Source organism: Passer domesticus, unplaced genomic scaffold, assembly GCF_036417665.1.
Source record: "Passer domesticus isolate bPasDom1 unplaced genomic scaffold, bPasDom1.hap1 HAP1_SCAFFOLD_105, whole genome shotgun sequence".
In the NCBI taxonomy this organism is placed as follows: Eukaryota; Metazoa; Chordata; class Aves; order Passeriformes; family Passeridae; genus Passer; species Passer domesticus.
In genome coordinates this window covers 55,249-82,671 of record NW_026989906.1, presented here as the reverse complement: position 1 = coordinate 82,671, position 27,423 = coordinate 55,249, and the positions used below count along the sequence as shown (strand labels likewise).

The window sequence follows — 27,423 nt, the reverse complement described above, 5'->3', positions numbered from 1 at the left end:
CCTGGGTTTGGGATTTCCTGCATTTGGGGTTTCTTGGATTTGGGATTTCCTGGTTTTGGGGTGTCTTGGATCTGGGGTGTTCTTGGGTTTGGGATTCCCTGGATTTGGGGTGTTCTGGATTTGGGAGATCCCTGATTTATGGTGTTTTGGTTTGGGTTTTCCATGATTTGGGGTTTCTTGGATTTGGGATTTCCTGGATTTGAGGGGATTCTGGTTTAGGGGATTCCTGGCTTTGGGGGGTCCTGCATTTGGGGTTTCCTGGGTTGGGATTTCCTGGATTGGGGTTTCCAGGATTTTAGGGTTTCCAGGATTTGTGATTTTCCTGGGTTTGGGATTTCCTGGATTTGTGACAGTCGTGATTTACGGTGTTCTGGATTTGGGATTTCCTGCATTTGGGGTGCCTTGGATTTGGGAGATCCCTGATTTACGGTGTTTTGTTTTGGGGTTTCCAGGATTTGGGGTTTTCTGGGTTTAGGGGATTCCTGGATTTGGGGTGTCCCAAATTTGGGATTTCCTAAATTTGGGGGTTCTGGGATTTGGGATTTCATGGTTCTGGAGTATCCTGGATTTGGGATTTCCTGAATTTGGGGTTTCTGGGATTTGGGATTTCCTGCATTTGGGGTTTCTTGGATTTGGGGTTTCCTGGTTTTAGGGTGCCTTGGATTTGGGGTGTTCTTGGGTTTGGGGTTTCCTGGATTTGGGGTGTTCTGGATTTGGGATTTCCTGGGTTTGGGGTATTCTGGATTTGGGATTCCCTGGTTTTGGGTTTTCCTGCATTTGGGGGGATTCTGGTTTAGGGGATTCCTGGCTCTGGGATTTCCTGGGTTTGGGATTTCCTGCATTTGGGGTTTCTTGGATTTGGGGTTTCCTGGTTTTGGGGTGTCCTGGATTTGGGGTGTTCTTGGGTTTGGGATTCCCTGGATTTGGGGTGTTCTGGATTTGGGAGATCCCTGATTTTTTCCCCTAGAAAATTCCCTAGAATTCCCCCCACCCCGTTTCCCTGGAAGATTTTCCCCATTCCCCCCAGATTTTTTTCCCCTATTTCCTTGAAATTTTCCCCCTGTTTCCCATGGAATATTTCCCCATTTCCCATGGAATATTTTCCCCATTTCCCTTGGAATTTTTCCCCCTATTTCCCTGAGATTTCCTCCCCATTTCCCATGGAGTATTTCTCCATTCCCCCTGGAATTTTTCCCCCTGTTTCCCTGGGATTTTCTCCCTGTTTCCCTGGAATATTTCCCCTATTTCCCACGAATATTTCCCCCATTTCCCATGGAATATTTCCCCTGTTTCCCTGGAATATTTCCCCCATTTCCCATGGAATTTTTTCCCCCATTTCCCTGGAATATTTCCCATATTTCCCATGGAATATTTCCCCTATTTCCCTGGAATATTTCCCCTATTTCCCTGGAATATTTCCCCTATTTCCCTGCAATATTTCCCCCGTTTCCCGTGGAATTTTGTCCTGTTTCCCATGGAATATTTCCCCCATTTCCCCTGGAATATTTCCCCCCTATTTCCCTGGGATTTCCCTGGGATTTCCCCCCCGTTTCCCTGGGATTTCCCCCCATTTCCCATGGAATATTTCCCCCATTTCCCATGGAATTTTTTCCCCCATTTCCCTGGAATATTTCCCCCATTTCCCTGCAATATTTCCCCTATTTCCCTGCAATATTTCCCCCATTTCCCATGGAATTTTTTCCCGTTTCCCATGGAATATTTCCCCATTCCCCTGGAATATTTCCCCCATTTCCCATGGAATATTTCCCCATTCCCCCGGGCATATTTCCCCCCTTTCCCCTGGAATATTTTCCCCCCGTTTCCCCGGGATTTCCCTGGAATATTCCCCGTTTCCCCGTCGTTGTGCGCCGTTGCCCACGGTGTGTGTTGCCGCAGCGAGAACGAGGCGCTGTGGCGGGAGGTGGCCGGCCTGCGCCAGAAGCACGCCCAGCAGCAGAAGGTCGTCAACAAGGTCAGTCCCGCTTTTCCCGGGAAATTCCCACTTTTCCGGGGCCAATTCCCACTTTTCCAGAGGAATTCCCACTTTTCCGGGGGTAATTCCCAATTTTCCGGGGGTAATTTCCACTTTTCCCGGGCTAATTCCCACTTTTCTGGGGGTAATTCCTGAATTTCCAGGGGTAATTCCCACTTTTCTGGGGGAATTCCACTTTTCCGGGGCCAGTTCCCAAATTTCCAGAGGAATTCCCACTTTTCCGGGGGTAATTCCCAATTTTCCAGGGGTAATTCCTACTTTTCTGGGGGTAATTCCCAATTTTCTTTCCGGGAGTAATTCCCACTTTTCCAGGGCTAATTCCAAATTTTCCGGGGGTAATTCCCACTTTTCCGGGGGTAATTCCCACTTTTCTGGGGGTAATTCCCAAATTTTCTGGGGCTAATTCCCAAATTTCCGGGTGTAATTCATCATTTTCCAGACCCAATTCCCACTTTTCCTTGGGTAATTCCTGCTTTTCATGGGCTAATTCCCAAATTTCCAGAGGAATTCCCACTTTTCCGTGGGTAATTCCCACTTTTTCCGGGCTAATTCCCACTTTTCCAGGGGTAATTCCTGAATTTCCAGGGGTAATTTCCACTTTTCCAGGGTAATTCTCCACTTTTCCAAGGGAATTCCCACTTTTCCAGGGCTAATTCCCACTTTTCTGGGGGAATTCCACTTTTCCGGGGCCAATTCCCAAATTTCCAGAGGAATTCCCACTTTTCCCGGGCTAATTCCCACTTTTCTGGGGGTAATTCCTGAATTTCCAGGGGTAAATCCCACTTTTCTGGGGGTATTTCCCATTTTTCCGCGGCTAATTCCAAATTTTCCGGGGGTAATTCCCATTTTTCCAGTGGTAATTCCCAATTTTCTGGGGCTAATTCCCAAATTTCCGGCTGTAATTCATCATTTTCCACACCCAATTCCCAATTTTCCAGGGGTAATTCCCAAGTTTCCAGTGGTAATTCCCAATTTTCCGGGGGTAATTCCTAATTTTCTGGGGGTAATTCCCACTTTCCTGGGGGTAATTCCCAATTTTCCAGAGACAGTTCCCACTTTTCCAGAGCAATTCCCACTTTTCCAGCGGTATTTCCTAATTTTCCGGGGATAATTCCCACTTTTCCAGACCAAATTTCCAATTTTCCAGGGGTAATTCCCACTTCTCCAGAACCATTTCCCAATTTCCTTGGGTAATTCCCACTTTTCCAGGGCATTTCCCACTTTTCCAGCAGTAATTCCCACTTTTCCACACCCAATTCCCACTTTTCCAGAGCAATTCCCACTTTTCCGGGGGTAATTCCCACTTTTCCAGGGGTACTTCCCAATTTTCCAGTGGTAATTCCCAATTTTCTAGGGGTAATTCCTACTTTTCCGGGGGTAATTCCTAATTTTCTGGGGTAATTCCCAATTTTCCAGGGGTAATTCATCATTTTCCAGACCCAATTCCCACTTTTCCAGAGGAATTCCCACTTTTATGGGGGTAATTCCCACTTTTCCTGGGGTAATTCCCACTTTTCTGGGGGTAATTCCCAAATTTCTGGGGCTAATTCTCAAATTTCCAGGTGTAATTCAGCATTTTCCAGACCCAATTCCCCAGTTTTCCAGTGGCAATTCCCAATTTTGCAGAGACAATTCCCACTTTTCCAGTGGTAATTCCCAAATTTCCAGGGGTAATTCCCACTTTTCCAGACCCAATTCCTGCTTTTCTGGGGGTAATTCCCAATTTTCCAGGGGTAATTCCCACTTTTCTGGGGGTAATTCCCAATTTTCCAGGGCTAATTGCCACTTTTCCAGGGGTAATTCCCAATTTTCCAGAGACAATTCCCAATTTTCAAGAGCCAATTCTTGCTTTTCTGGGGTAATTCCCAAATTTCCAGGGGTAATGCCAAATTTTTCAGGATAATTCCCAAATTTCCAGGGGTAATTCCCAAATTTCCAGAGCCAATTCCTAATTTTCCAGGGGTAATTCCCAATTTGCAAGGAGTAAATCCCAAATTTTTCCTGATTTTTCCCAATTCTCCCAGTTTTTCTTCTCCAGTTCTTCCCAGTTTTTTCCCAAATCTTCCAATTTTTTTCTGTTTTTTCCCAGTTTTTCCTGGGTTTTCCCAGTTTTTCTCCCCTGTTTTTCCCCAATTTTTCCAATTTTTTTCCTGATTTTTCCCAATTCTCCCACTTTTTCTCCTCCAGTTCTCCCAATTTTTCCCAGTTTTTCTCAATTCTTCCCCATTTTTCCTGTTTTTTCTCTGTTTTTCCCAATTTTTCCCAGCTTACCCGACTTCTTCCCACTTTTTCCCAATTTTTCCCAGTTTTTGTCAAATTTTCCTCTTTTTTCTGTTTTTTCCCCCAGTTTTTCCTGGTTTTTTCCCAGTTCTTCCCAGTTTTTTTCCCAATTTTTCTTAAATTCTTCCCAGTTTATTCCTGATTTTTCCCAATTCTCCCACTTTTTCTCCTCCAGTTCTTCCCAATTTTTCCCAAATCTTCCAATTTTTTCTGGTTTTTTTCCAGTTTTTCCCCAATTTTTCCCAGGTTTTTCTCAAATTTTCCTGTTTTTTCTTGATTTTCCCCAATTTTTCCTGTTTTTCCCCACTTTTTCCTTAATTCTTCCCCATTTTTTCCAATTTTTCCCAGTTTTTTCCCCATTCTCCCACACTTTCTCCTCCAGTTCTTCCAGGTTTTTTCCCAGTTTTTCTCAATTCTTCCCCATTTTTCCTGGTTTTTCCCTGATTTTCTCAAATTTTCCCAGGTTTTCTCAAATTTTTCTGGTTTTTCTGTTTTTCCCCCAATTTTTCCTGTTTTTTCCCAGGTTTTTTTTGCAGTTTTCCTTAACTCTTCCCCATTTTTTCCAATTTTTCCCAGTTTATTCCTGATTTTTCCCAATTCTCCCACTTTTTCTTCTCCAGTTCTTCCCAGTTTTTTCCCTTTTTTTCCCAATTCTTCCAGTTTTTTTCTGTTTTTTTCCCAGTTTTTCCTGGTTTTTCCCAGTTTTTCCCCCTGGTTTTTCCCAATTTTTCCAAGGTTGTTTTCCCCATTTTTCCCTGTTTATTTTTTTCCCAATTCTTCCTGGTTTTTCCCAGTTTTTCTCAATTCTTCCCAATTTTTTCTGCTTTTTTCCCCCCAGTTTTTGGTGGTTTTTCTCAGTTTCCCCCCACTGTTTTTCCCCATTTTTTCCAAGGTTTTTTCCCCATTTTTCCCGGGTTTTTTCCCATTTTTCCCAGTTTTCCCCCCATTTTTTCCAAGTTTTTTCCCCCATTTTTCCCCCTGGTTTTTTCCCAATTCTTCCTGGTTTTTCCCAGTTTTTCTCAATTCTTCTCAATTTTTTTTCCTGCTTTTTTTTCCCCAGTTTTGGGGTTTTTTTTCCCAATTTTTCCCCCCATTTTTCCCCAATTTTTTCCCATTTTTCCCTTTTTTTTTCTTTTTCCCCCCCCAATTTTTCCCAGTTTTCCCCAATTCTTCCTGGTTTTTCCCAGTTATTTTCAATTCTTCCCCATTTTTTCTGGGTTTTTTTCCCCAGTTTTTTTGTGGTTTTTCCCAGTTTTTCCCCCCCCATTTTCCCCCATTTTTCCCAGTTTTTCCCCCAAGTTTTTCCCCATTTTTCCCATTTTTTTCCCGTTTTCCCCCCATTTTTCCCTGTTTTTTTTCCCCATTTTTCCCTTTTTTTCCCAGTTATTTTCAATTCTTCCCAATTTTTTCTGGTTTTTTCCCAGCTTTCCCCCCCCATTTTTCCCCAATCTTTCCCAGTTTTCCCCCCCATTTTTTCCCAGTTTTTCCCCCCATTTTTCCCTGTTTTCTTTTTTCCCAATTCTTCCTGTTTTTTCCCAGTTTTTCTCAATTTTTCCCAGTTTTTTCTGGGGTTTTTTTGCCAGTTTTTTGTGGTTTCCCCCCCCAGTTTTTCCCAGTTTTTCCCCCCATTTTCCCTCAATTTTTTCCCCATTTTTCCCTGTTTTTTTTTTTTCCCCAATTCTTCCTGGCTTTTCCCAGTTTTTCTCAATTCTTCCAATTTTTTCTGTTTTTCCCCCCAGTTTTTGGTGGTTTTTCCCAGTTTTTTCTCCCCATTTTCCCCCAATTTTTCCCAGATTTTCCCCCCATTTTCCCAAGGATTTTTCCCCATTTTCCCTGTTTTTTTCCCGTTTTTCCCCAATTTTTCCCAGTTTTCCCCAATTCTTCCTGGTTTTTCCCAGTTATTTTCAATTCTTCCCCATTTTTTCTGGGTTTTTTTCCCCAGTTTTTTTGTGGTTTTTCCCAGTTTTTCCCCCCCCATTTTCCCCCATTTTTCCCAGTTTTTCCCCCAAGTTTTTCCCCATTTTTCCCATTTTTTTCCCGTTTTCCCCCCATTTTTCCCTGTTTTTTTTCCCCATTTTTCCCTTTTTTTCCCAGTTATTTTCAATTCTTCCCAATTTTTTCTGGTTTTTTCCCAGCTTTCCCCCCCCATTTTTCCCCAATCTTTCCCAGTTTTCCCCCCCATTTTTTCCCAGTTTTTCCCCCCATTTTTCCCTGTTTTCTTTTTTCCCAATTCTTCCTGTTTTTTCCCAGTTTTTCTCAATTTTTCCCAGTTTTTTCTGGGGTTTTTTTGCCAGTTTTTTGTGGTTTCCCCCCCCCAGTTTTTCCCAGTTTTTCCCCCCATTTTCCCTCAATTTTTTCCCCATTTTTCCCTGTTTTTTTTTTTTCCCCAATTCTTCCTGGCTTTTCCCAGTTTTTCTCAATTCTTCCAATTTTTTCTGTTTTTCCCCCCAGTTTTTGGTGGTTTTTCCCAGTTTTTTCTCCCCATTTTCCCCCAATTTTTCCCAGATTTTCCCCCCATTTTCCCAAGGATTTTTCCCCATTTTCCCTGTTTTTTTCCCGTTTTTCCCCAATTTTTCCCAGTTTTCCCCAATTCTTCCTGGTTTTTCCCAGTTATTTTCAATTCTTCCCCATTTTTTCTGGGTTTTCCCCCAGTTTTTTGTGTTTTTCCCAGTTTTTCCCCCCATTTTTCCCAATTATTTTCCCAGTTTTTCCCCCCATTTTTGCCCAATTTTTTTCCCCATTTTTCCCTGTTTTTTTTTTTTCCCAATTCTTCCTGGTTTTTCCCAGTTTTTCTCAATTTTCCCCATTTTTTTCTGGGTTTTTTTTGCCAGTTTTTGGTGGTTTTTCCCAGTTTTGGGTGTTTTTTTCCCAGTTTTTTCCCCCCAATTTCCCCCAATTTTTCCCAGTTTTTCCCCCATTTTTTCCAAGGGTTTTTCCCTGTGGTTTTTTTTCCAATTCTTCCTGGTTTTTCCCAGTTTTTCTCAATTCTTCCCAATTTTTTCTGGGGTTTTTTCACCAGTTTTGGGTGTTTTTTCCCAGTTTTTTGTGGTTTTTTCCCCCTATTTTTTCCCAGGTTTTCCCCCCATTTTTCCCAATTTTTTTCCCCATTTTTCCCATTTTTTTCCCAGTTTTTCCCGGTTTTTCCCCCCAGTTTTCCCCCCCATTTTTCCCAATTTTTTCCCCCATTTTTCCCGTTTTTTTCCCAGTTTTCCCCCAATTTTTCCCAATTTTTTCCCCATTTTTCCCGTTTTTTTTCCCGTTTTTCCTGACTTTTCCCTCTTTTCTCTCGGCAGCTGATCCAGTTCCTGATCTCCCTGGTGCAATCCAACCGCATCCTGGGCGTCAAGAGGAAAATGTGAGAGGAATTCCCAAAATCCCACCCAAAATTCGGGATCGGGACCCCCCGGGGGGCCCCAGATCCCAAAACTCCTGGGGAAGGGGCTGGGCTGGGATTTGGGATCAGGAGAATTCCTTGAATTCCCATTTTTCCTGGGGAAACGGGAGCTCCTGGCATTCCCAAAAATCCAAAAAATCCTGGATTTGTGGGGTCAGGAGTGACTGGGGTGGGATTTTGGGGTTTTCCCATTCCAGGATTTTCCCCAAATCCCATAAATCCATTCCCAACCTCCTCTCTCCCGGAAAAAAAACCTGGAAAAAATGGAAAAAATCCCTGGAAAAAACCTGGAAAAAAACCCAGAAAACCCTAAAAAAAAGTCTGGAAAAAATCTCTGGAAAAACTCTGATAAAAACCTGGAAAAAGCCCAGAAAACCCTGGAAAAAAAAAATCTGGAAAAATCCTGGGAAACCTCTGGAAAAAAACTGGAAAAACCTCAGAAAAGCCTGGAAAAAAAAATCTGGAAAAATCCTGGAAAACCTCTGGGAAAAACCTGAAAAACCCCTGGAAAAAAATCCTGGAAAAACCTGAAAAATCCATGGGAAAAAAATCTGGAAAAATCCTGGAAAACCTCTGGGAAAACCCCTGGAAAAAATCCTGGAGAAACCTGAAAAATCCCTGGGAAAAAAAAACTGAAAAAAAAACCTGGAAAAACCTCTGGAAAAACCCTGAAAATCCTGGGAAAAAAATTGCAAAAAGCTGGAAAACCCGTGGAAAAAAAAATCTGGAAAAAGGTCTGAAAAAAACCCAAAAAATTTGGAAAAGCCCAGGGAAAAAAACGCTGAAAATCCCTGGAAAAATCCAGGAAAAAAATTGGAAAAAATCCTGAAAATCTGAGAGGAAAAAAAAAAAAAAAAGGAAAACAAAAAAAAAAGGAAAAAAAATTTAAAAAAAGGAAAAAATCCTGGAAAATTCGTGGAAAAACCTCTGGAAAAACCTCGGGAATTCCCCAAATTTTCCCTCCCGTTCCCAATCCCGGCTCCCTCCTCCCTGGGAAAATCCCGGGAAATCTCCTCGGGATTTTGGGATTTGGGATTTGGGGGATCCCTGAGATGATCCCGGGGTTTTTCCTGGTTTGTTTTTTTGGGATTTTGGGATCCCGGAGCTGATCCCGGGGTTTTTCCTGGGTGTTTTTTTGGGATTTGGGGGATCCCGGTGCTTCTTTTGGGATCTGAGGGATCCCAGAGCTGATCTCTGGATTTTGGGATCTGGGATTTGGGGGATCCCGGTGCTGATCCCCTCTGGATTTGGGATTTGGGATTTGGGGATCCCGGAGCTGATCCCAGAGCTGATCTCTGGATTTTGGGATCTGGGATTTGGGGGATCCCTGGTGCTGATCCCCTCTGGATTTGGGATCTGGGATTTGGGGATCCCGGAGCTGATCCCAGTGCTGATCTCTGGATTTGGGATCTGGGATTTGGGGGATCTCAGAGCTGATCCCGGAGTTGATCCCAGTGTTTTTCCTGGGTTTTTTGGGATCTGGGATTTGGGGATCCCGGTGCTGATCTCTGGATTTTGGGATTTGGGGGATCCCTGGTGCTGATCCCCTCTGGATTTGGGATCTGGGATTTGGGGGATCTCAGAGCTGATCCCGGAGTTGATCCCGGTGTTTTTCCTGGTTTGTTTTTTTTGGGGATTTTGGGATCCCGGTGCTGATCCCGGGGTTTTTTGGGATTTGGGGGATCCCAGAGCTGATCCTGGTGTTGATCTCTGGATTTTGGGATTTTGGGATCCCGGTGCTGATCCCGGGGTTTTCTGGGATTTGGGATTTGGAGGATCCCCGGAGCTGATCCCGGTGCTGATCCCGGAGCTGTTCCTGGTTTGGTTTTTTGGGATTTGGGGGATCCCGGAACTGATTCTGGTGTTTTCTGGGATTTGGGATTTGGGGATCCCGGAGCTGATCCTGGTGTTGATCTCTGGATTTTGGGATTTGGGGATCCTGGTGCTGAACCCGGTGTTTTTCCAGGTGGTTTTTTGGGATTTTGGGATCCTGGAGCTGATCCTGGTGCTGATCCCCTCTGGATTTTGGGATCTGGGATTGGGGGATCCCGGTGCAGATCTCTGGATTTTGGGATTTGGGGTATCCCTGGTGCTGATCCCCTCTGGATTTGGGATCTGGGATTTGGGGATCCCGGAGCTGATCCCAGTGCTGATCTCTGGATTTGGGATCTGGGATTTGGGGGATCTCGGAGCTGATCCCGGAGTTGATCCCAGTGTTTTTCCTGGGTTTTTTGGGATCTGGGATTTGGGGATCCCGGTGCTGATCTCTGGATTTTGGGATTTGGGGGATCCCTGGTGCTGATCCCCTCTGGATTTGGGATCTGGGATTTGGGGATCCCGGAGCTGATCCCAGTGCTGATCTCTGGATTTGGGATCTGGGATTTGGGGGATCTCGGAGCTGATCCCGGAGTTGATCCCAGTGTTTTTCCTGGGTTTTTTGGGATCTGGGATTTGGGGATCCCGGAGCTGATCCCGGAGTTGATCCCAGTGTTTTTCCTGGGTTTTTTGGGATCTGGGATTTGGGGATCCCGGTGCTGATCTCTGGATTTTGGGATTTGGGGGATCCCTGGTGCTGATCCCCTCTGGATTTGGGATCTGGGATTTGGGGGATCTCGGAGCTGATCCCGGAGCTGATCCCAGTGTTTTTCCTGGGGTTTTTTGGGGTTTGGGATTTGGGGTATCCCGGGGCTGATCCCAGTGTTTTTCCCACTTTGTTTTTTTGGGATTTTGGGATCCCGGGGCTGACCCCGGTGTTTTCTGGGATTTGGGATTTGGGGATCCCGGAGCTGATCCCGGTGCTGATCTCTGGATTTGGGATTTGGGGGATCTCAGAGCTGATCCTGGAGTTGATCCCGGTGTTTTTCCTGGGTTTTTTGGGGTTTGGGATTTGGGGTATCCCGGGGCTGATCCCGGTGTTTTTCCCACTTTGTTTTTTTGGGATTTTGGGATCCCGGAGCTGATCCCGGTGCTGATCTCTGGATTTGGGATTTGGGGGATCTCAGAGCTGATCCTGGAGTTGATCCCGGTGTTTTTCCTGGGTTTTTTGGGGTTTGGGATTTGGAGGATCCCGGAGCTGATCCCGGTGTTTTTCCTGGTTTCTGGTTTGTTTTTTTTGGGATTTGGGGATCCCAGAGCTGATCCCGGTGCTGATCCCAATGGTGATCCTGGTGCTGATCTCTGGATTTTGGGATCTGGGGAATTCCACTGCTGATCCCCTCTGGATTTTGGGATCTGAGGTTTGGGATTTGGGGGATCCCGCTGCTTATTTTGGGATCTGAGGGATCCCAGAGCTGACCTCTGGATTTTGGGATCTGGGATTTGGGGGATCCCTGGTGCTGATCCCCTCTGGATTTGGGATTTGGGATGTGGGGGATCCCGGAGCTGATCCCAGTGCTGATCTCTGGATTTGGGATCTGGGATTTGGGGGATCTCAGAGCTGATCCCGGAGTTGATCCCGGTGTTTTTCCTGGGTTTTTTGGGATCTGGGATTTGGGGATCCCGAAGCTGATCCCGGTGCTGATCCCCTCTGGATTTGGGATCTGGGATTTGGGGGATCTCGGAGCTGATCCTGGAGTTGATCCCAGTGTTTTTCCTGGGTTTTTTGGGATTTGGGGTATCCCGGGGCTGATCCCGGTGTTTTTCCCAGTTTGTTTTTTTGGGATTTTGGGATCCCGGAGCTGATCCCGGGGTTTTTTGGGATTTGGGGGATCCCAGTGCTGATCCTGGTGTTGATCTCTGGATTTTGGGATTTTGGGATCCCGGAGCTACTCCCGGGGTTTTCTGGGATTTGGGATTTGGGGGATCCCAGAGCTGATCCCGGAGCTGATCCCGGTGCTGTTCCTGGTTTGTTTTTTTGGGATTTGGGGTATCCTGGAACTGATCCCGGTGTTTTTTGGGATTTGGGGGATCCCAGAGCTGATCCCGCTGCTGATCCCAATGGTGATCCTGGTGCTGATCCCCTCTGGATTTTGGGATCTGGGATTTGGGATTTGGGGGATCCCGCTGCTTATTTTGGGATCTGAGGGATCCCAGAGCTGATCTCTGGATTTTGGGATCTGGGATTTGGGGATCCCGGTGCTGATCCCGGTGTTTTTTGGGATCTTGGGTTTGGGGTATCCCTGGTGCTGATCTCTGGATTTTGGGATCTGGGGGATCCCTGGAGCTGATCCCGGTGCTGATCCCCTCTGGATTTGGGATCTGGGATTTGGGGGGATCTCAGAGCTGATCCTGGAGTTGATCCCGGTGTTTTTCCTGGGGTTTTTGGGGTTTGGGGTATCCCGGGGCTGATCCCGGTGTTTTTCCCAGTTTGTTTTTTTTGGGATTTGGGGGATCCCTGGAGCTGATCCCAGTGCAGATCTCTGGATTTGGGATCTGGATCTGGGGGATCCCGGTGCTGACCCCAGTGCAGATCTCTGAATTTTGGGATCTGGGATTTGGGGGATGTCGGAGCTGATCCTGGAGTTGATCCCAGTGTTTTTCCTGGTTTGTTTTTTTGGGATTTGGGGTATCCCGGAGCTGATCCCCTCTGGATTTTGGGATTTGGGATTTGGGGGATCCCAGAGGTGATCCTGGTGTTGATCTCGGGATTTTGGGATCCCGGAACTGATCCCGGGGTTTTTTGGGATTTGGGGGATCCCCGGAGCTGATCCCGGAGCTGATCCCGGTGCTGTTCCTGGTTTGTTTTTTTGGGATTTGGGGGATCCCAGAGCTGATCCCGCTGCTGATCCCAATGGTGATCCTGGTGCTGATCCCCTCTGGATTTTGGGATCTGAGATTTGGGATTTGGGGGATCCCGCTGCTTATTTTGGGATCTGAGGGATCCCAGAGCTGATCTCTGGATTTTGGGATCTGGGATTTGGGGAATCCCGGTGCTGATCCCGGTGTTTTTGGGGATCTTGGGTTTGGGGTATCCCTGGTGCTGGTCTCTGGATTTTGGGATTTGGGGATCCTGGTGCTGAACCCGGTGTTTTTCCCAGGTGTTTTTTTGGGATTTTGGGATCCTGGAGCTGATCCCGGTGCTGATCCCCTCTGGATTTTGGGATTTGGGGATCCTGGTGCTGAACCCCTCTGGATTTTGGGATTTGGGGGATCCCAGAGCTGATCTCTGGATTTTGGGATTTGGGGGATCCCTGGTGCTGATCCCCTCTGGATTTGGGATCTGGGATTTGGGGGATCTCAGAGCTGATCTCTGGATTTGGGATCTGGGATTTGGGGGATCTCAGAGCTGATCCTGGAGTTGATCCCAGTGTTTTTCCTGGGTTTTTTGGGGTTTGGGATTTGGGGGGATCCCGGTGCTGATCCCGGTGTTTTTCCCAGTTTGTTTTTTTGGGATTTTGGGATCCCGGAGCTGACCCCGGTGTTTTCTGGGATTTGGGATTTGGGGGATCCCCGGAGCTGATCCCGGTGCTGATCCCCTCTGGATTTTGGGATTTGGGGGATCCCTGGTGCTGATCCTGGAGTTGATCCCAGTGTTTTTCCTGGGTTTTTTGGGGTTTGGGATTTGGGGTATCCCGGGGCTGATCCCGGTGTTTTTCCCAGTTTGTTTTTTTGGGGATTTTGGGATCCCGGAGCTGCTCCCGGGGTTTTCTGGGATTTGGGATTTGGGGGATCCCCGGAGCTGATCCTGGTGCTGTTCCTGGTTTGTTTTTTTGGGATTTGGGATTTGGGGGATCCCAGAGCTGATCCCGGTGTTTTTCCCGGTTTGGTTTTTTTTTGGTATTTGGGGGTTCCCGGTGCTGATCCCCTCTGGATTTTGGGATCTGAGATTTGGGATTTGGGGGATCCCGCTGCTTATTTTGGGATCTGAGGGATCCCAGAGCTGATCTCTGGATTTTGGGATCTGGGATTTGGGGAATCCCGGTGCTGATCCCGGTGTTTTTGGGGATCTTGGGTTTGGGGTATCCCTGGTGCTGATCTCTGGATTTTGGGATTTGGGGATCCTGGAGCTGATCCCGGTGCTGATCCCCTCTGGATTTGGGATCTGGGATTTGGGGGATCTCAGAGCTGATCCTGGAGTTGATCCCGGTGTTTTTCCTGGGTTTTTTGGGGTTTGGGATTTGGGGGGATCCCGGTGCTGATCCCGGTGTTTTTCCCAGTTTGTTTTTTTTGGGGATTTTGGGATCCCGGAGCTGACCCCGCTGTTTTTCCCGGTGTTTATTTGGGATCTGGGGCTGACCCCGCTGTTTTTCCCGGTGTTTATTTGGGATCTGGGGCTGACCCCGCTGTTTTTCCCGGTGTTTATTTGGGATCTGGGGCTGACCCCGCTGTTTTTCCCGGTGTTTATTTGGGATCTGGGGCTGACCCCGCTGTTTTTCCCGGTGTTTATTTGGGATCTGGGGCTGACCCCGCTGTTTTTCCCGCTGTTTTTCCCGGTGTTTATTTGGGATCTGGGGCTGACCCCGCTGTTTTTCCCGCTGTTTTTCCCGTGTCTGTGGTTTCGGGGTGGCAGCCCGCTGATGCTGAACGACGGCGGCCCCGCACATTCCATGCCCAAGTACAGCCGGCAGTTCTCCCTGGAGCCCCCCGGCAGCGCCGCCTACCCCGTGAGTGTGATCCCAAAAAATTAATGGGATTGATGGGATTGATGGGATTGATTGGGAATTCCCTGGAGCCCCCCGGGAACGCCGCCTACCCCGTGAGTGTGATCCCAAAAACCCCAAAAATCCATGGGATTGATGGGATTATTGGGATTGATGGGATTGATTGGGATTAATGGGATTGATTGGGAATTCCCTGGAGCCCCCCGGCAGCGCCGCCTACCCCGTGAGTGTGATCCCAAAAACCCCAAAAATCCATGGGATTTAGGGGATTATTGGGATTGATGGGATTGGGATTGATGGGATTGATGGGATTGGGATTGATGGGATTGGGATTGATGGGATTGATTGGGATTGATTGGGAATTCCCTGGAGCACCCCGGCAACGCCGCCTACCCCGTGAGTGCACCCCGAAAAACCCCAAAAATCCATGGGATTGATGGGATTATTGGGATTGATGGGATTGGGATTGATTGGGAACTCCCTGGAGCCCCCCGGGAACGCCGCCTACCCCGTGAGTGTGATCCCGAAAAATTAATGGGATTTAGGGGATTGGGATTGATTGGGATTGATGGGATTGGGATTGGGATTGGGATTGATGGGATTGGGATTGGGATTGATGGGATTGATGGGATTGGGATTGGGATTGATTGGGATTGATGGGATTGGGATTGGGATTGATTGGGAACTCCCTGGAGCACCCCAGGAACACCGCCTACCCCGTGAGTGCACCCCAAAAATATGGGATTGATTGGGATTGATGGGATTGATTGGGGTTGATTGGGATTGATTGGGAATTCCCTGGAGCACCCCGGCAACGCTGCCTACCCCGTGAGTGTGATCCCAAAAACCCCAAAAATCCATGGGATTGATGGGATTATTGGGATTGATGGGATTGATGGGATTGATTGGGAATTCCCTGGAGCACCCCGGGAACGCCGCCTACCCCGTGAGTGCCATCCCAAAAAAATTAATGGGATTGATCGAGATTGATTGGGATTGAGATTGATTGGGATTGGGATTGATTAGGACTGATGGGATTTATGGGATTGGTTGGGATTGATTGGGAATGGCATTGATTGGGAATGGGATTGATTGGGAATGGGATTGATTGGGATTGATGGGATTGATGGGATTGATTGGGATTGATGGGATTGATTGGGAATGGGATTGATTGGGAATGGGATTGATTGGGATTGATGGGATTGATTGGGAATGGGATTGATTGGGAATGGGATTGATTGGGAATGGGATTGATTGGGATTGATGGGATTGATTGGGATTGATGGGATTGATTGGGATTGATGGGATTGATTGGGAATGGGATTGATTGGGAATGGGATTGATTGGGATTGATGGGATTGATTGGGATTGATGGGATTTGGGGGATTGGGATTGATTGGGAATGGGATTGATTGGGATTGATTGGGATTGATTGGGATTGATGGGATTGATGAAATCTGGATTGATTGGGATTGATGGGATTTGGGGGATTGGGATTGATTTGGAATGGGATTGATTGGATTGATTTGGATTGATTGGGATTGATGGGATTGATGGAATCTGGATTGATTGGGATTGATGGGATTGATTGGGATTGATGGGATTGATTGGGAATGGGATTGATTGGGAATGGGATTGATTGGGATTGATGGGATTTGGGGGATTGGGATTGATTGGGAATGGGATTGATTGGGAATGGGATTGATTGGGATTGATTGGGATTGATGGGATTGATGAAATCTGGATTGATTTGGATTGATGGGATTGATTGGATTGATTGGGATTGATTGGGATTGATGGGATTGATGGAATCTGGATTGATTGGGAATGGGATTGATTGGGATTGATTTGGAATGGGATTGATTGGATTGATTGGGATTGATGGGATTGATGGAATCTGGATTGATTGGGATTGATGGGATTGATGAAATCTGGATTGATTGGGATTGATGGGATTTGGGGGATTGGGATTGATTTGGAATGGGATTGATTGGATTGATTTGGATTGATTGGGATTGATGGGATTGATGGAATCTGGATTGATTGGGATTGATGGGATTTACTGGGAATTCCCTGGAGCACCATGGGAACTCCCCCCACAGTGTGAGAGGAGACCCCAAAAATGGGAATGGGATTGGTGGCAAAAATGGGATTGGTGGGAATGGGATGGGAGCTGGGATTTATTGGGAATGGGATGAGGGATGGGATTTACTGGGAATGGGACTGGTGGGATTGGGATTGATTGGGAAAGGGCTTTATTGGGAATGGGATTTGAGCTCCTGGCCCAGCTTTTCCTTGGAATTTTTGGCTCCCATCCCTGCTTTTCCCTCTGGAATTCCGTGTTCCTGGCCCTGCTTTTCCTGGGAATTCTGGGCTCTCCCTGGGCCCAGCTTTTCCTGGGAATTCCAGACTCCTGACCCCGCTTTTCCTGGGAATTCTGTGCTCCCATCCCTGCTTTTCCCTCTGTAATTCCAGGCTCTCTCTGGGCCCAGCTTTTCCAGGGAATTTTGTGCTCCTGGCCGAGCTTTTCCTGGGAATTCTGGGCTCCCATCCCTGCTTTTCCCTGTGGAATTCTGGTCTCCTGGCCCTGCTTTTCCTGGGAATTCCGGGCTCTCCCTGGGCCCTGCTTTTCCTGGGAATTCCGTGCTCCCACCCCTGCCTTTCCCTGTGGAATTCTGGTGTCCCACACGGGAATTTCGTGCTCCCCGGGCCCAGCTTTTCCTGGAAATTCCAGGCTCCCATCCCCGCTTTTCCCAGGAATTTCATGCTCCCAGCCCTGCTTTTCCTGGGAATTCCGGGCTCTCCCTGGGCCCAGCTTTTCCAGGGAATTCCAGACTCCTGACCCTGCTTTCCCGGGAATTCCGGGCTCTCCCTGGGCCCAGCTTTTCCAGGGAGTTTTAAGCTCCCATCCCTGCTTTTCCCTCTGGAATTTTGGTCTCTCCCATGCTGAAATTCCGGGCTCTCCCTGGGCCCTGCTTTTCCTGGGAATTTTTTTACTCCTGGCGCTGCTATTCCTGGGAATTCTGGGCTCTCCCTGGGCCCTGCTTTTCCTGGGAACTTCTGGCTCCCATCCCTGCTTTTCCCAGGAATTTGGTCTCTCCCACGCTGGAATTCCAGGCTCTCCCTGGGCCCTGCTTTTCCCAGGACTTTTTGGCTCCTGTCCCTCCTTTTTTCCTGGGAATTCCGGGGTCCCATCCCTGCTTTTCCCTGTGGAATTCGTGCTCCCAGCCCAGCTTTTCCCGGGAATTCCGTGCTCCCCCCCACTTTCCCCCTGGAATTCCGGTAACCCCGGTGTGCCCCCGCAGGCGGCGGCGCCGGCGCTGTCGGGCCCGGCGCTGTTCCCGGCGGATCCCGGCGCCCCCTCGGGCCCCATCATCTCGGACGTCACCGAGCTGAGCCCCGGCAGCCCCCGCGGCTCGCCCGCGCGCAGCCGCGACGGAAGGTGGGGACATTCCGGGAAATATTCCCTGGGAATGGGGTCCCGAAATCCCTGGGAATGGGGTCCTGAAATCCCCTGGGAATGGGGTCCTGAAATCCCCTGGGAATGGGGTCCTGAAAATCCCCGAAATCCCTGGGAATGGGGTCCTGAAATCCCCTGGGAATGGGGTCCTGAAATCCCCAAAATCCCTGGGAATGGGGTCCTGAAATCCCCTGGGAATGGGGTCCTGAAATCCCCTGGGAATGGGGTCCTGAAAATCCCCGAAATCCCTGGGAATGGGGTCCTGAAATCCCCTGGGAATGGGGTCCTGAAATCCCCAAAATCCCTGGGAATGGGGTCCTGAAATCCCCTGGGAATGGGGTCCTGAAATCCCCGAAATCCCTGGGAATGGGGTCCTGAAATCCCCAAAATCCCTGGGAATGGGGTCCCGAAATCCCTGGGAATGGGGTCCTGAAATCCCTGGGAATGGGGTCCCGAAATCCCTGGGAATGGGGTCCTGAAATCCCTGGGAATGGGGTCCTGAAATCCCCTGGGAATGGGGTCCCGAAATCCCTGGGAATGGGGTCCTGAAATCCCTGGGAATGGGGTCCTGAAATCCCTGGGAATGGGGTCCTGAAATCCCCTGGGAATGGGGTCCTGAAATCCCCAAAATCCCTGGGAATAGGGTCCTGAAATCCCCGAAATCCCTGAGAATGGGGTCCTGAAATCCCTGGAAATGGGGTCCTGAAATCCCCAAAATCCCTGGGAATGGGGTCCCGAAATCCCCAAAATCCCTGGGAATGGGGTCCTGAAATCCCTGGGAATGGGGTCCTGAAAATCCCCGAAATCCCTGGGAATGGGGTCCCGAAATCTCTGGGAATGGGGTCCTGAAATCCCCTGGGAATGGGGTCCTGAAATGCCCAAAATCCCTGGGAATGGGGTCCCGAAATCCCCTGGGAATGGGGTCCTGAAAATCCCCGAAATCCCTGGGAAGGGGGTCCTGAAATCCCCAAAATCTCTGGGAATGGGGTCCTGGAAATCCCCTGGGAATGGGGTCCTGAAATCCCTGGGAATGGGGTCCTGAAAATCCCCGAAATCCCTGGGAATGGGGTCCCGAAATCTCTGGGAATGGGGTCCCGAAATGCCCTGGGAATGGGGTCCTGAAAATCCCCGAAATGCCCTGGGAATGGGGTCCTGAAATCCCTGGGAATGGGGTCCTGAAATGCCCTGGGAATGGGGTCCTGAAATCCCTGGGAATGGGGTCCTGAAATGCCCTGGGAATGGGGTCCTGAAATGCCCAAAATCCCTGGGAATGGGGTCCCGAAATCCCCTGGGAATGGGGTCCTGAAATCCCCGAAATCCCTGGGAATGGGGTCCCGAAATCCCCTGGGAATGGGGTCCTGAAAATCCCCGAAATCCCTGGGAATGGGGTCCCGAAATCTCTGGGAATGGGGTCCCGAAATGCCCTGGGAATGGGGTCCTGAAAATCCCCGAAATCCCTGGGAAGGGGGTCCTGAAATCCCCAAAATCTCTGGGAATGGGGTCCTGAAATCCCTGGGAATGGGGTCCTGAAATCCCTGGGAATGGGGTCCTGAAATCCCCAAAATCCCTGGGAATGGGGTCCCGAAATCCCCAAAATCCCTGGAAATGGGGTCCCGAAATCCCTGGGAATGGGGTCCCGAAATGCCCTGGGAATGGGGTCCTGAAAATCCCTGGGAATGGGATCCTGAAATCCCCTGGGAATGGAGTCCTGAAATCCCCAAAATCCCTGGGAATGGGGTCCTGAAAATCCCCGAAATCCCTGGGAAGGGGGTCCTGAAATCCCCAAAATCTCTGGGAATGGGGTCCTGGAAATCCCCTGGGAATGGGGTCCTGAAATCCCTGGGAATGGGGTCCTGAAAATCCCCGAAATCCCTGGGAATGGGGTCCCGAAATCTCTGGGAATGGGGTCCCGAAATGCCCTGGGAATGGGGTCCTGAAATCCCTGGGAATGGGGTCCCGAAATCCCTGGGAATGGGGGAGGGCAGATGGAAAAGGGTCCCCAAAAATTCCCTGGGAATGGGGTCCTGAAATTCCTGGGAATGGGATCCTGAAATCCCCTGGAAATGGAGGATGGCAGGTGGGGGAGAATCCTGAAAATTCCCTGGGAATGGGGTCCTGAAATTCCCTGGGAATGGAGGAGGGCAGGTGGAAAAGGGTCCCCAAAAATTCCCTGGGAACAGGGTCCTGAAATTCCTGGGAATGGGATCCTGTGGGAATGAGGTCCCGAAATTCCCTGGGAATGGGGTCTGGAAATCCCTGGGAATGGAATCCTGAAAATTCCCTGGGAATGGGGGAAGTGGGCTGGATTTTTCCCATTTCCTGTTCCCATTTCTGTTGTTCATTCCCATTTCCTGTTTCCCATTCCTCATTGCCAATTTCCCATTTCCCTTTCCCATTTTTCCCATTCCCATTCCCATTTTCCCTGTTTTTCCCATCCCATTTCCCCTTTTTCCAATTTTTCCCATTTTCCCATTCCCATTTTTCCCTTTCCCATTATTCCCATTTTTTCCATTCCCATATTTCCCCATTCCCATTCTTTCCCATTTCCCATTCCCCATTCATTCCTGTTTTCCTCTTTCCCATTCCCCATTCCCATATTTCCCCTTTTCCCCATTTTCCCCTTTCCCATTCCCCCTTCCCATTTTTCCTTTCCAATTTTTCACCATTCCCATTTTTCCCCAATCCCATTTTCCCCATTCCCATCATTCCCATTCTCCCCATTCCCATTTTTCCCATTTTCCCCACTCCTATTTTTCCCATTCCCATTTTTCCCATTTTCCCCCTTCCTATTTTTCCAATTTCCCATTCCCATCATCCCCATCATTCCCATTTTTCACTTTCCCATTCCAATTTTCCCCATCATTCCCATTTTCCCCTTCATTCCCATCATTCCCATTTTTCCCCATTATTCCCATTTACCCCCATTCCCATTTTCCCCATTCCCATCTTTCCCACTTTTCCCATTCCCATATTCCCCATTCCCATTTTCCCATTTTTCTCTTTCCCATTCCCATTTCCCATTGCCATTTTTCTCCATTCCCATTTTTCCCATTCCCTATTATCCCATTTTTTCCCATTTCCCATTTTTGCAATTTTTTCATATTCCTATTTCCCATTCCCATTTTTCCCTTTCCCATTTCCCATTCCTGTTTCCATTCCCCATCCCCATTCTCATTTCCTATTCCCATTTTTCCCATTTCCCATCATTCCCATTTTTCCCCATTCCCATTTTTTCCCTTTTCCCATTCCCATTTTTCACATTTTCCCCTCATTCCCATTTTTCCCATTCCCATTTATCCCCATTCCCATTTTTCCCATTCCCATTTCCCCTTTCCCATTTCCCCATTCCCATCACTCCCATTTTTCCTATTCCCATTTTTCCCCATTCCCATTTTCCCCATCATTCCCATCATTCCCATTTTTCCCCATTCCCATTTTTCCCTGTTCCCATTTTTCCCATTTTTCCCATTCCCATTTTTCCCTGTTCCCATTTTTCCCATTTTTCTCTTTCCCATTCCCATTCCCATCATTCCCATTTATCCCCATTCCCATTTTTCCCATTCCCATTTCCCCTTTCCCATTTCCCCCATTCCCATCATTCCCATTTTCCCCATTCCCATTATTCCCCATTCCCATTTTTCCCATTTTTCCCCATTCCCACCATTCCCATTCCCTCCGTTCCCACCATTCCCGTTTTTCCCGCTGTTTCCCAAACCCCAGGAGCAGCCCGGCGATCCGGATCAAGGAGGAGCCCCCCAGCCCCACGCGGAGCCCGCCAGCCGAGGAGCCCCGGAGCGCCGGCAATCCCGGCAATCCCGGGAATTCCGGGAATTCCGAGACCCCCCTGTCCCCGTCCACCTTCATCGACTCCATCCTGCGGGAGAGCGACTCCGGAGCCGCTCCCGGGAATCCCCAGTCCCAGGAAAAGTGCCTGAGCGTCGCCTGCCTCGACAAGTGAGCGCCGCATTCCCGGAATTCCCAAAATTCACGGAATTCCCAGCTCGGGAAAAGAGGGAGCGGGGCAGAATTCCCAAAAATCCCCGAATTCCCAGCTCGGGAAAAGCAGGAATGAGACAGATTTCCTGGAATTCCCAAAGCCCAGCTCTAGAAAAGTGGGATTAGGATGGAATTCCCACCTTGGGAAAAGCAGGAGCTGGCAGAATTCCCAAAATTCCCAGAATTCCCAGCTCGGGAAAAGTAGGAGCAGGGCGGAATTCCCAAAATTCATGGAACTTCCAACTTGGGAAAAGCAGGATTGGGAAGGAATTTCCGAAATTCCAGGAATTCCCAGAATTCCCAGCTCGGGAAAAGAGGGAGCGGGGCAGAATTCCCAAAATTCCTGGAATTTCCAGCTTAGGAAAAGTGGGAGCAAGGCAGAATTTCCAGAATTCCCAAAAATCCCTGAATTCCCAGCTCGGGAAAAGCAGGAATGAGACAGATTTCCTGGAATTCCCAAAGCCCAGCTCTAGAAAAGTGGGATTAGGATGGAATTCCCACCTTGGGAAAAGCAGGAGCTGGCAGAATTCCCAAAATTCCCAGAATTCCCAGCTCGGGAAAAGTAGGAGCAGGGCGGAATTCCCAAAATTCATGGAACTTCCAACTTGGGAAAAGCAGGATTGGGAAGGAATTTCCGAAATTCCAGGAATTCCCAGAATTCCCAGCTCGGGAAAAGAGGGAGCGGGGCAGAATTCCCAAAATTCCCGGAATTCCGAGCTCGGGAGAAGTAGGAGCAGGGCAGAATTCTTGGAATTTCCAGCTTGGGAAAAGAGAGAGCAGGGCGGAATCCCCAAAATTCCCAGAATTGCTAGCTTGGGAAAAGCAGGAGCAGGTGAAATTCCCAGAATTCCCGGAATTCCCAGCTCAGGAAAAGTGGGAGCGGGGCAGAATTCCTGGAATTCCCAAAATTCCTGGAACTCCCAGCTTGGGAAAAGCAGGATTGGGAAGGAATTTCCGAAATTCCAGGAATTTCCAGCTCGGGAAAAGTGGGAGCAGAACAGAATTCCCAGAATTCCCAGCTTGGGAAAAGAGGGAGTGGGGCAGAATTCCTGAATTTCCCAAAATTGGGGAAAAGCAGGGTCCGGATGGAATTCACAGAATTCCCAAAATTCCCACCTTGGGAAAAGCAGGGGCAGGTGAAATTCCCAAAATTCCCGGAATTTCCAGCTCAGGAAAAGTAGGAGCGGGGCAGAATTCTTGGAATTTCCAGCTTGGGAAAAGAGAGAGCGGGGCGGAATTCCAGGAATTCCCAAAGGCCAGCTCTAGAAAAGCGGGATTGGGATGGAATTCCCATCTTGGGAAAAGTGGGAGTGGGTGGAATTCCCGAAATTCATGGAATTCCCAGCTTGGGAAAAGAGGGAGCAGGGCGGAATTCCCAAAATTCCCAGAATTCCCAGCTCAGGAGAAGCAGGATTGGGATGGAATTCATGGAATTCCCGGAATTCCCAGCTCAGGAAAAGCAGGAGCAAGGCAGAATTCCTGAAATTCCCAAAATTCCTGGAATTCCCAGCTCGGGAGAAGTAGGATCAAGGCGGAATTTCCAGAATTCCCGGAATTCCCAGCTCGGGAAAAGAGGGAGCGGGGCAGAATTCCTGAATTTCCCAAAATTCATGGAATTCTCCACCTGGGAAAAGCAGGGTTGGGGTGGGATTCGCGGAATTCCCAAAATTCCTGGAGTTCCCAGCTCGGGAAAAGAGGGAGTGGGGCAGAATTCCTGGAATGCCTGAATTTCCCAAGATTCCCGGTGTTGTTGTTGACCATTCCCGGTGTTTATTCCCGGTGTTGTTGATCGTTCCCGGCGTTGTTGATCAGTCAATCCCGGTGTCATTGATCAACCGTTCCCGCTGTTGTTCATTCCCGCTGTTGTTTGTAGTTCCTGCTGTTGTTGATCGATTGTTCTCGGTGTTCATTCCCGGTGTTGTTGTTGATCATTCCCATTGTTCATTCCCGGTGTTGTTGTTGATCATTCCCATTGTTCATTCCCGCTGTATTTGATCATTCCCACTGTTATTCCGTTCCCATTGCTCATTCCTGGTGTTTTTTCTCCATTCCCGGTGTTCATTCCCGGTGTTTCTCTCCGTTCCCGGTGTTGTTGTTTACCATTCCTGGTGTGTTTCTCCGTTCCCAGTGTTCATTCCCGGTGTTCTCTCTCTCCATTCCCGGTGTTCTCATTTACCATTCCCGGTGTTTCTCTCCATTCCCATTGTTCATTCCCGGTGTTTTCTCTCTCCATTCCCGGTGTTGTTGTTTGCCATTCCCGGTGTTTCTCTCCCGGTTCCTGGTGTTGTTGATCACCATTCCCAGTGTTTTTTCTCCATTCCCATTGTTCATTCCCGGTGTTTTCTCTCTCCATTCCCAGTGTTGTTGTTTGCCATTCCCGGTGTTTCTCTCCCGGTTCCTGGTGTTGTTGATCACCATTCCCAGTGTTTTTTCTCCATTCCCGTTGTTCATTCCCGGTGTTTTCTCTCTCCATTCCCGGTGTTGTTGTTTGCCATTCCCGGTGTTTTCTCTCTCGGTTCCTGTTGTTCATTCCCGGTGTTTTTCTCCTTTCCCGGTGTTGTTGATCACCGTTCCCGGTGTTTTCTCTCTCCTGGTTCCCAGTGTTGTTATTTACCATTCCCAGTGTTCTCATTTACCATTCCCGGTGTTCCTCTCTCTGTTCCCAGTGTTCTCATTTATCATTCCTGGTGTTTCTCTCTCCGTTCCCAGTGTTGTGTACCATTCCCGGTGTTTTTTCTCTCGGTTCCAGTGTTGTTATTTACCATTCCCAGTGTTTCTCTCTCCCGGTTCCCGGTGTTGTTGATCACCATTCCTGGTGTTGTTTCTCTCTCTCCCGGTTCCCGGTGTTCCCATTTACCATTCCCGGTGTTTTTTCTCTCTCTCCATTCCCGGTGTTATTTACCACCATTCCTGGTATTGCCATTGCTCATTCCCGGTGTTGTTTCTCTCTCTCTCTCTCTCCGTTCCCGGTTCCCGGTTCTGGGTGTTATTTACCACCATTCCGGGTGTTGTTTCTCTCTCTCTCTCTCTCCCCGTTCCCAGTTCCGGGTGTTGTTCCCGGTGTTTTCTCTCTCTCTCCCGGTTCCAGGTGTTGTTGTTTACCATTCCCGGTGTTCCCGTTGCTCATTCCCGGTGTTTTCTCTCTCTCTCTCCATTCCTGGTTCCGGGTGTTGTTCCCAGTGTTTCTCTCCCAGTTCCCGTTGTTCATTCCTGGTGTTTTTTCTCTCTCTCCCGGTTCCCGGTGTTGTTGATCACCATTCCTGGTGTTCCCGTTGTTCATTCCCGGTGTTGTTTCTCTCTCTCTCCATTCCCGGTTCCCGGTGTTGTTCCCGGTGTTTCTCTCTCCCGGTTCCTGGTGTTCTCATTTACCATTCCCGGTGTTCTTTCTCTCTCTCCCGGTTCCGGCTGTTGTTATTTACCACCATTCCCGGTGTTGTTTCTCTCTCTCTCTCCCCGTTCCCGTCCCCGTTCCCGGTTCCCGGTTCCGGCTGTTGTTATTTACCACCATTCCGGGTGTTGTTTCTCTCCCTCTCTCTCCCCGTTCCCGTTCCCGTTCCCGGTTGCGGGTGTCGCTGCGGGCAGGTCGGAGCTGAACGAGCACCTGGACACGATCGACTCCAGCCTGGACAATCTGCAGGCGCTGCTCAGCACCCACGGCTTCAGCATGGACAGCGCCCTGCTCGACGTGAGACACCCCCAAAAACACCCCAAAACACCGGGGAAAATAATCCCGGGAGAAAAAAAATCCCGGGAAAAAAAATTCCCGGGAAAAATAATCCCGGGAATGCCCAAAAAATTCCAACCAGGAACTCCCAAAATCCCCAGTGCCCACTGGGAATTCCCAGAATAAACCCAGCCCTGCTCGACGTGAGACACCCCCACAAACACCCCAAAACACCGGGAAAAATAATCCCGGGAGAAATAATCCCGGGAAAAAAAAATCCCAGGAAAAAAAATCCCGGGAATGCCCAAAAAATTCCAACCGGGAACTCCCAAAATCCCCAGTTCCCACTGGGAATTCCCAGGATAAACCCAGCCCTGCTCGACGTGAGACACCCCCACAAACACCCCAAAACACCGGGAAAAATAATCCCGGGAGAAATAATCCCGGGAAAAAAAAATCCCAGGAAAAAAAATCCCGGGAATGCCCAAAAAATTCCAACCGGGAACTCCCAAAATCCCCAGTTCCCACTGGGAATTCCCAGAATAAACCCAGCCCTGCTCGATGTGAGACACCCCCACAAACATCCGGAAAAATCCCGGGAAAAATAATCCCGGGAATGCCCAAAAAATTCCAATCGGGAACTCCCAGAACCCCCAGTGCCCAAAATCCAAATTTCCCACTGGGAATTCCCAAAATCCCAGCCCATTCCCAGGATAAACCCAGCCCTGCTCGACGTGAGACACCCGGCGTGCCCAGAAATCCCAAAACCACCGGAATTCCCAGGAAAAATACCGGGAATGCCCAAAAAATTCCAACCAGGAACTCCCAAAATCCCCAATTCCCAAAATCCCCAGTTCTCAGTGGGAATTCCCTGGATCCCAGCCCATTCCCACTGGGAATTCCCAGGATAAATCCGTCCCTGCTCGACGTGAGCCTGAAATTCCCAAAATTTAAAAAAAAATTCCCAAAATTCCCGGAAAAAATACAGCAAAAAATCGCGGGAATTCCCAAAAATTCCAACCAGGAACTCCCAGAATCCCCAGTGCCCAAAATCCCCAGTTCCCACTGGGAATTCCCAAAATCCCAGCCCGTTCCCACTGGGAATTCCCAGGATAAACCCAGCCCTGCTCGACGTGAGACACCCCCAAAAACACCCCGAAAAATACCGGGAATTCCCAGGGAAAAAAATCCCGGGAATGCCCAAAAATTCCAACCGGGAACTCCCAGAACCCCCAGTGCCCAAAATCCAAATTTCCCACTGGGAATTCCCAAAATCCCAGCCCATTCCCAGGATAAACCCAGCCCTGCTCGACGTGAGACACCCAGCGTGCCCAGAAATCCCAAAACCACCGGAATTCCCGGGAAAAATACCGGGAATTCCCAAAAAATTCCAACCAGGAACTCCCAAAATCCCCAATTCCCAAAATCCCCAGTTCTCAGTGGGAATTCCCTGGATCCCAGCCCATTCCCACTGGGAATTCCCAGGATAAATCCGTCCCTGCTCGACATGAACCTGAAATTCCCAAAATTAAAAAAAAAAATTCCCAGAATTCCCGGAAAAAATACAGCAAAAAATTGTGGGAATTCCCAAAAATTCCAACCGGGAATTCCCAAAATCTCCAGTGCCCACTGGGAATTCCCAAAATCCCAGCCCATTCCCAGGTCAGGGAATTCCCAGGATAAACCCAGCCCTGCTCGACGTGAGCCTGACCTCAAAATTCCCAAAAATCAAAAAAATTCCAAAAAATTCCAACTGGGAATTCCCAAAATCCCCAATGCCCACTGGGAATTCCATCATTCCCGTTCTCAGGGTGGGATTTTCCCGGGAATTCCCAGGCTTAGGATGCATTTTTCCCGGGAATTCAGATTCTCAGGACAGATTTTTCCTGGGAATTCTGGAATTCCCTGAGTCAGGACAGGATTTTCCCAGGAATTCCCATTTTCGGGGTGGGATTTTCCCAGGAATTCCCTGATTCAGGATGGGATTTTCCTGGGAATTCCCCTTTTCAGGACAGGATTTTCCCCGGAATTCCCATTTTCAGGGTGGGATTTTCCCCAAAATTCCCATTCTCAGGGTGGGATTTTCCCGGGAATTCC

At 48.8% G+C, this 27,423-nt stretch overlaps 1 protein-coding gene across 7 annotated transcripts in view; it reads left to right on the top strand.

Moving 5' to 3' along the window:
* The window catches only part of HSF1 (heat shock transcription factor 1), a 75,580-nt gene that overhangs the window by 40,822 nt on the left and 7,335 nt on the right, over positions 1-27,423 (top strand). For all 7 annotated transcript variants that reach the window (XM_064405970.1, XM_064405971.1, XM_064405973.1 and 4 more), the window contains 6 exons: positions 1,897-1,972; positions 7,567-7,628; positions 14,116-14,209; positions 17,512-17,648; positions 21,387-21,620; positions 25,245-25,347. In XM_064405970.1, coding sequence (XP_064262040.1) covers positions 1,897-1,972; positions 7,567-7,628; positions 14,116-14,209; positions 17,512-17,648; positions 21,387-21,620; positions 25,245-25,347 — 706 coding nt within the window. The remainder of the gene's footprint in view (positions 1-1,896; positions 1,973-7,566; positions 7,629-14,115; positions 14,210-17,511; positions 17,649-21,386; positions 21,621-25,244; positions 25,348-27,423) is intronic.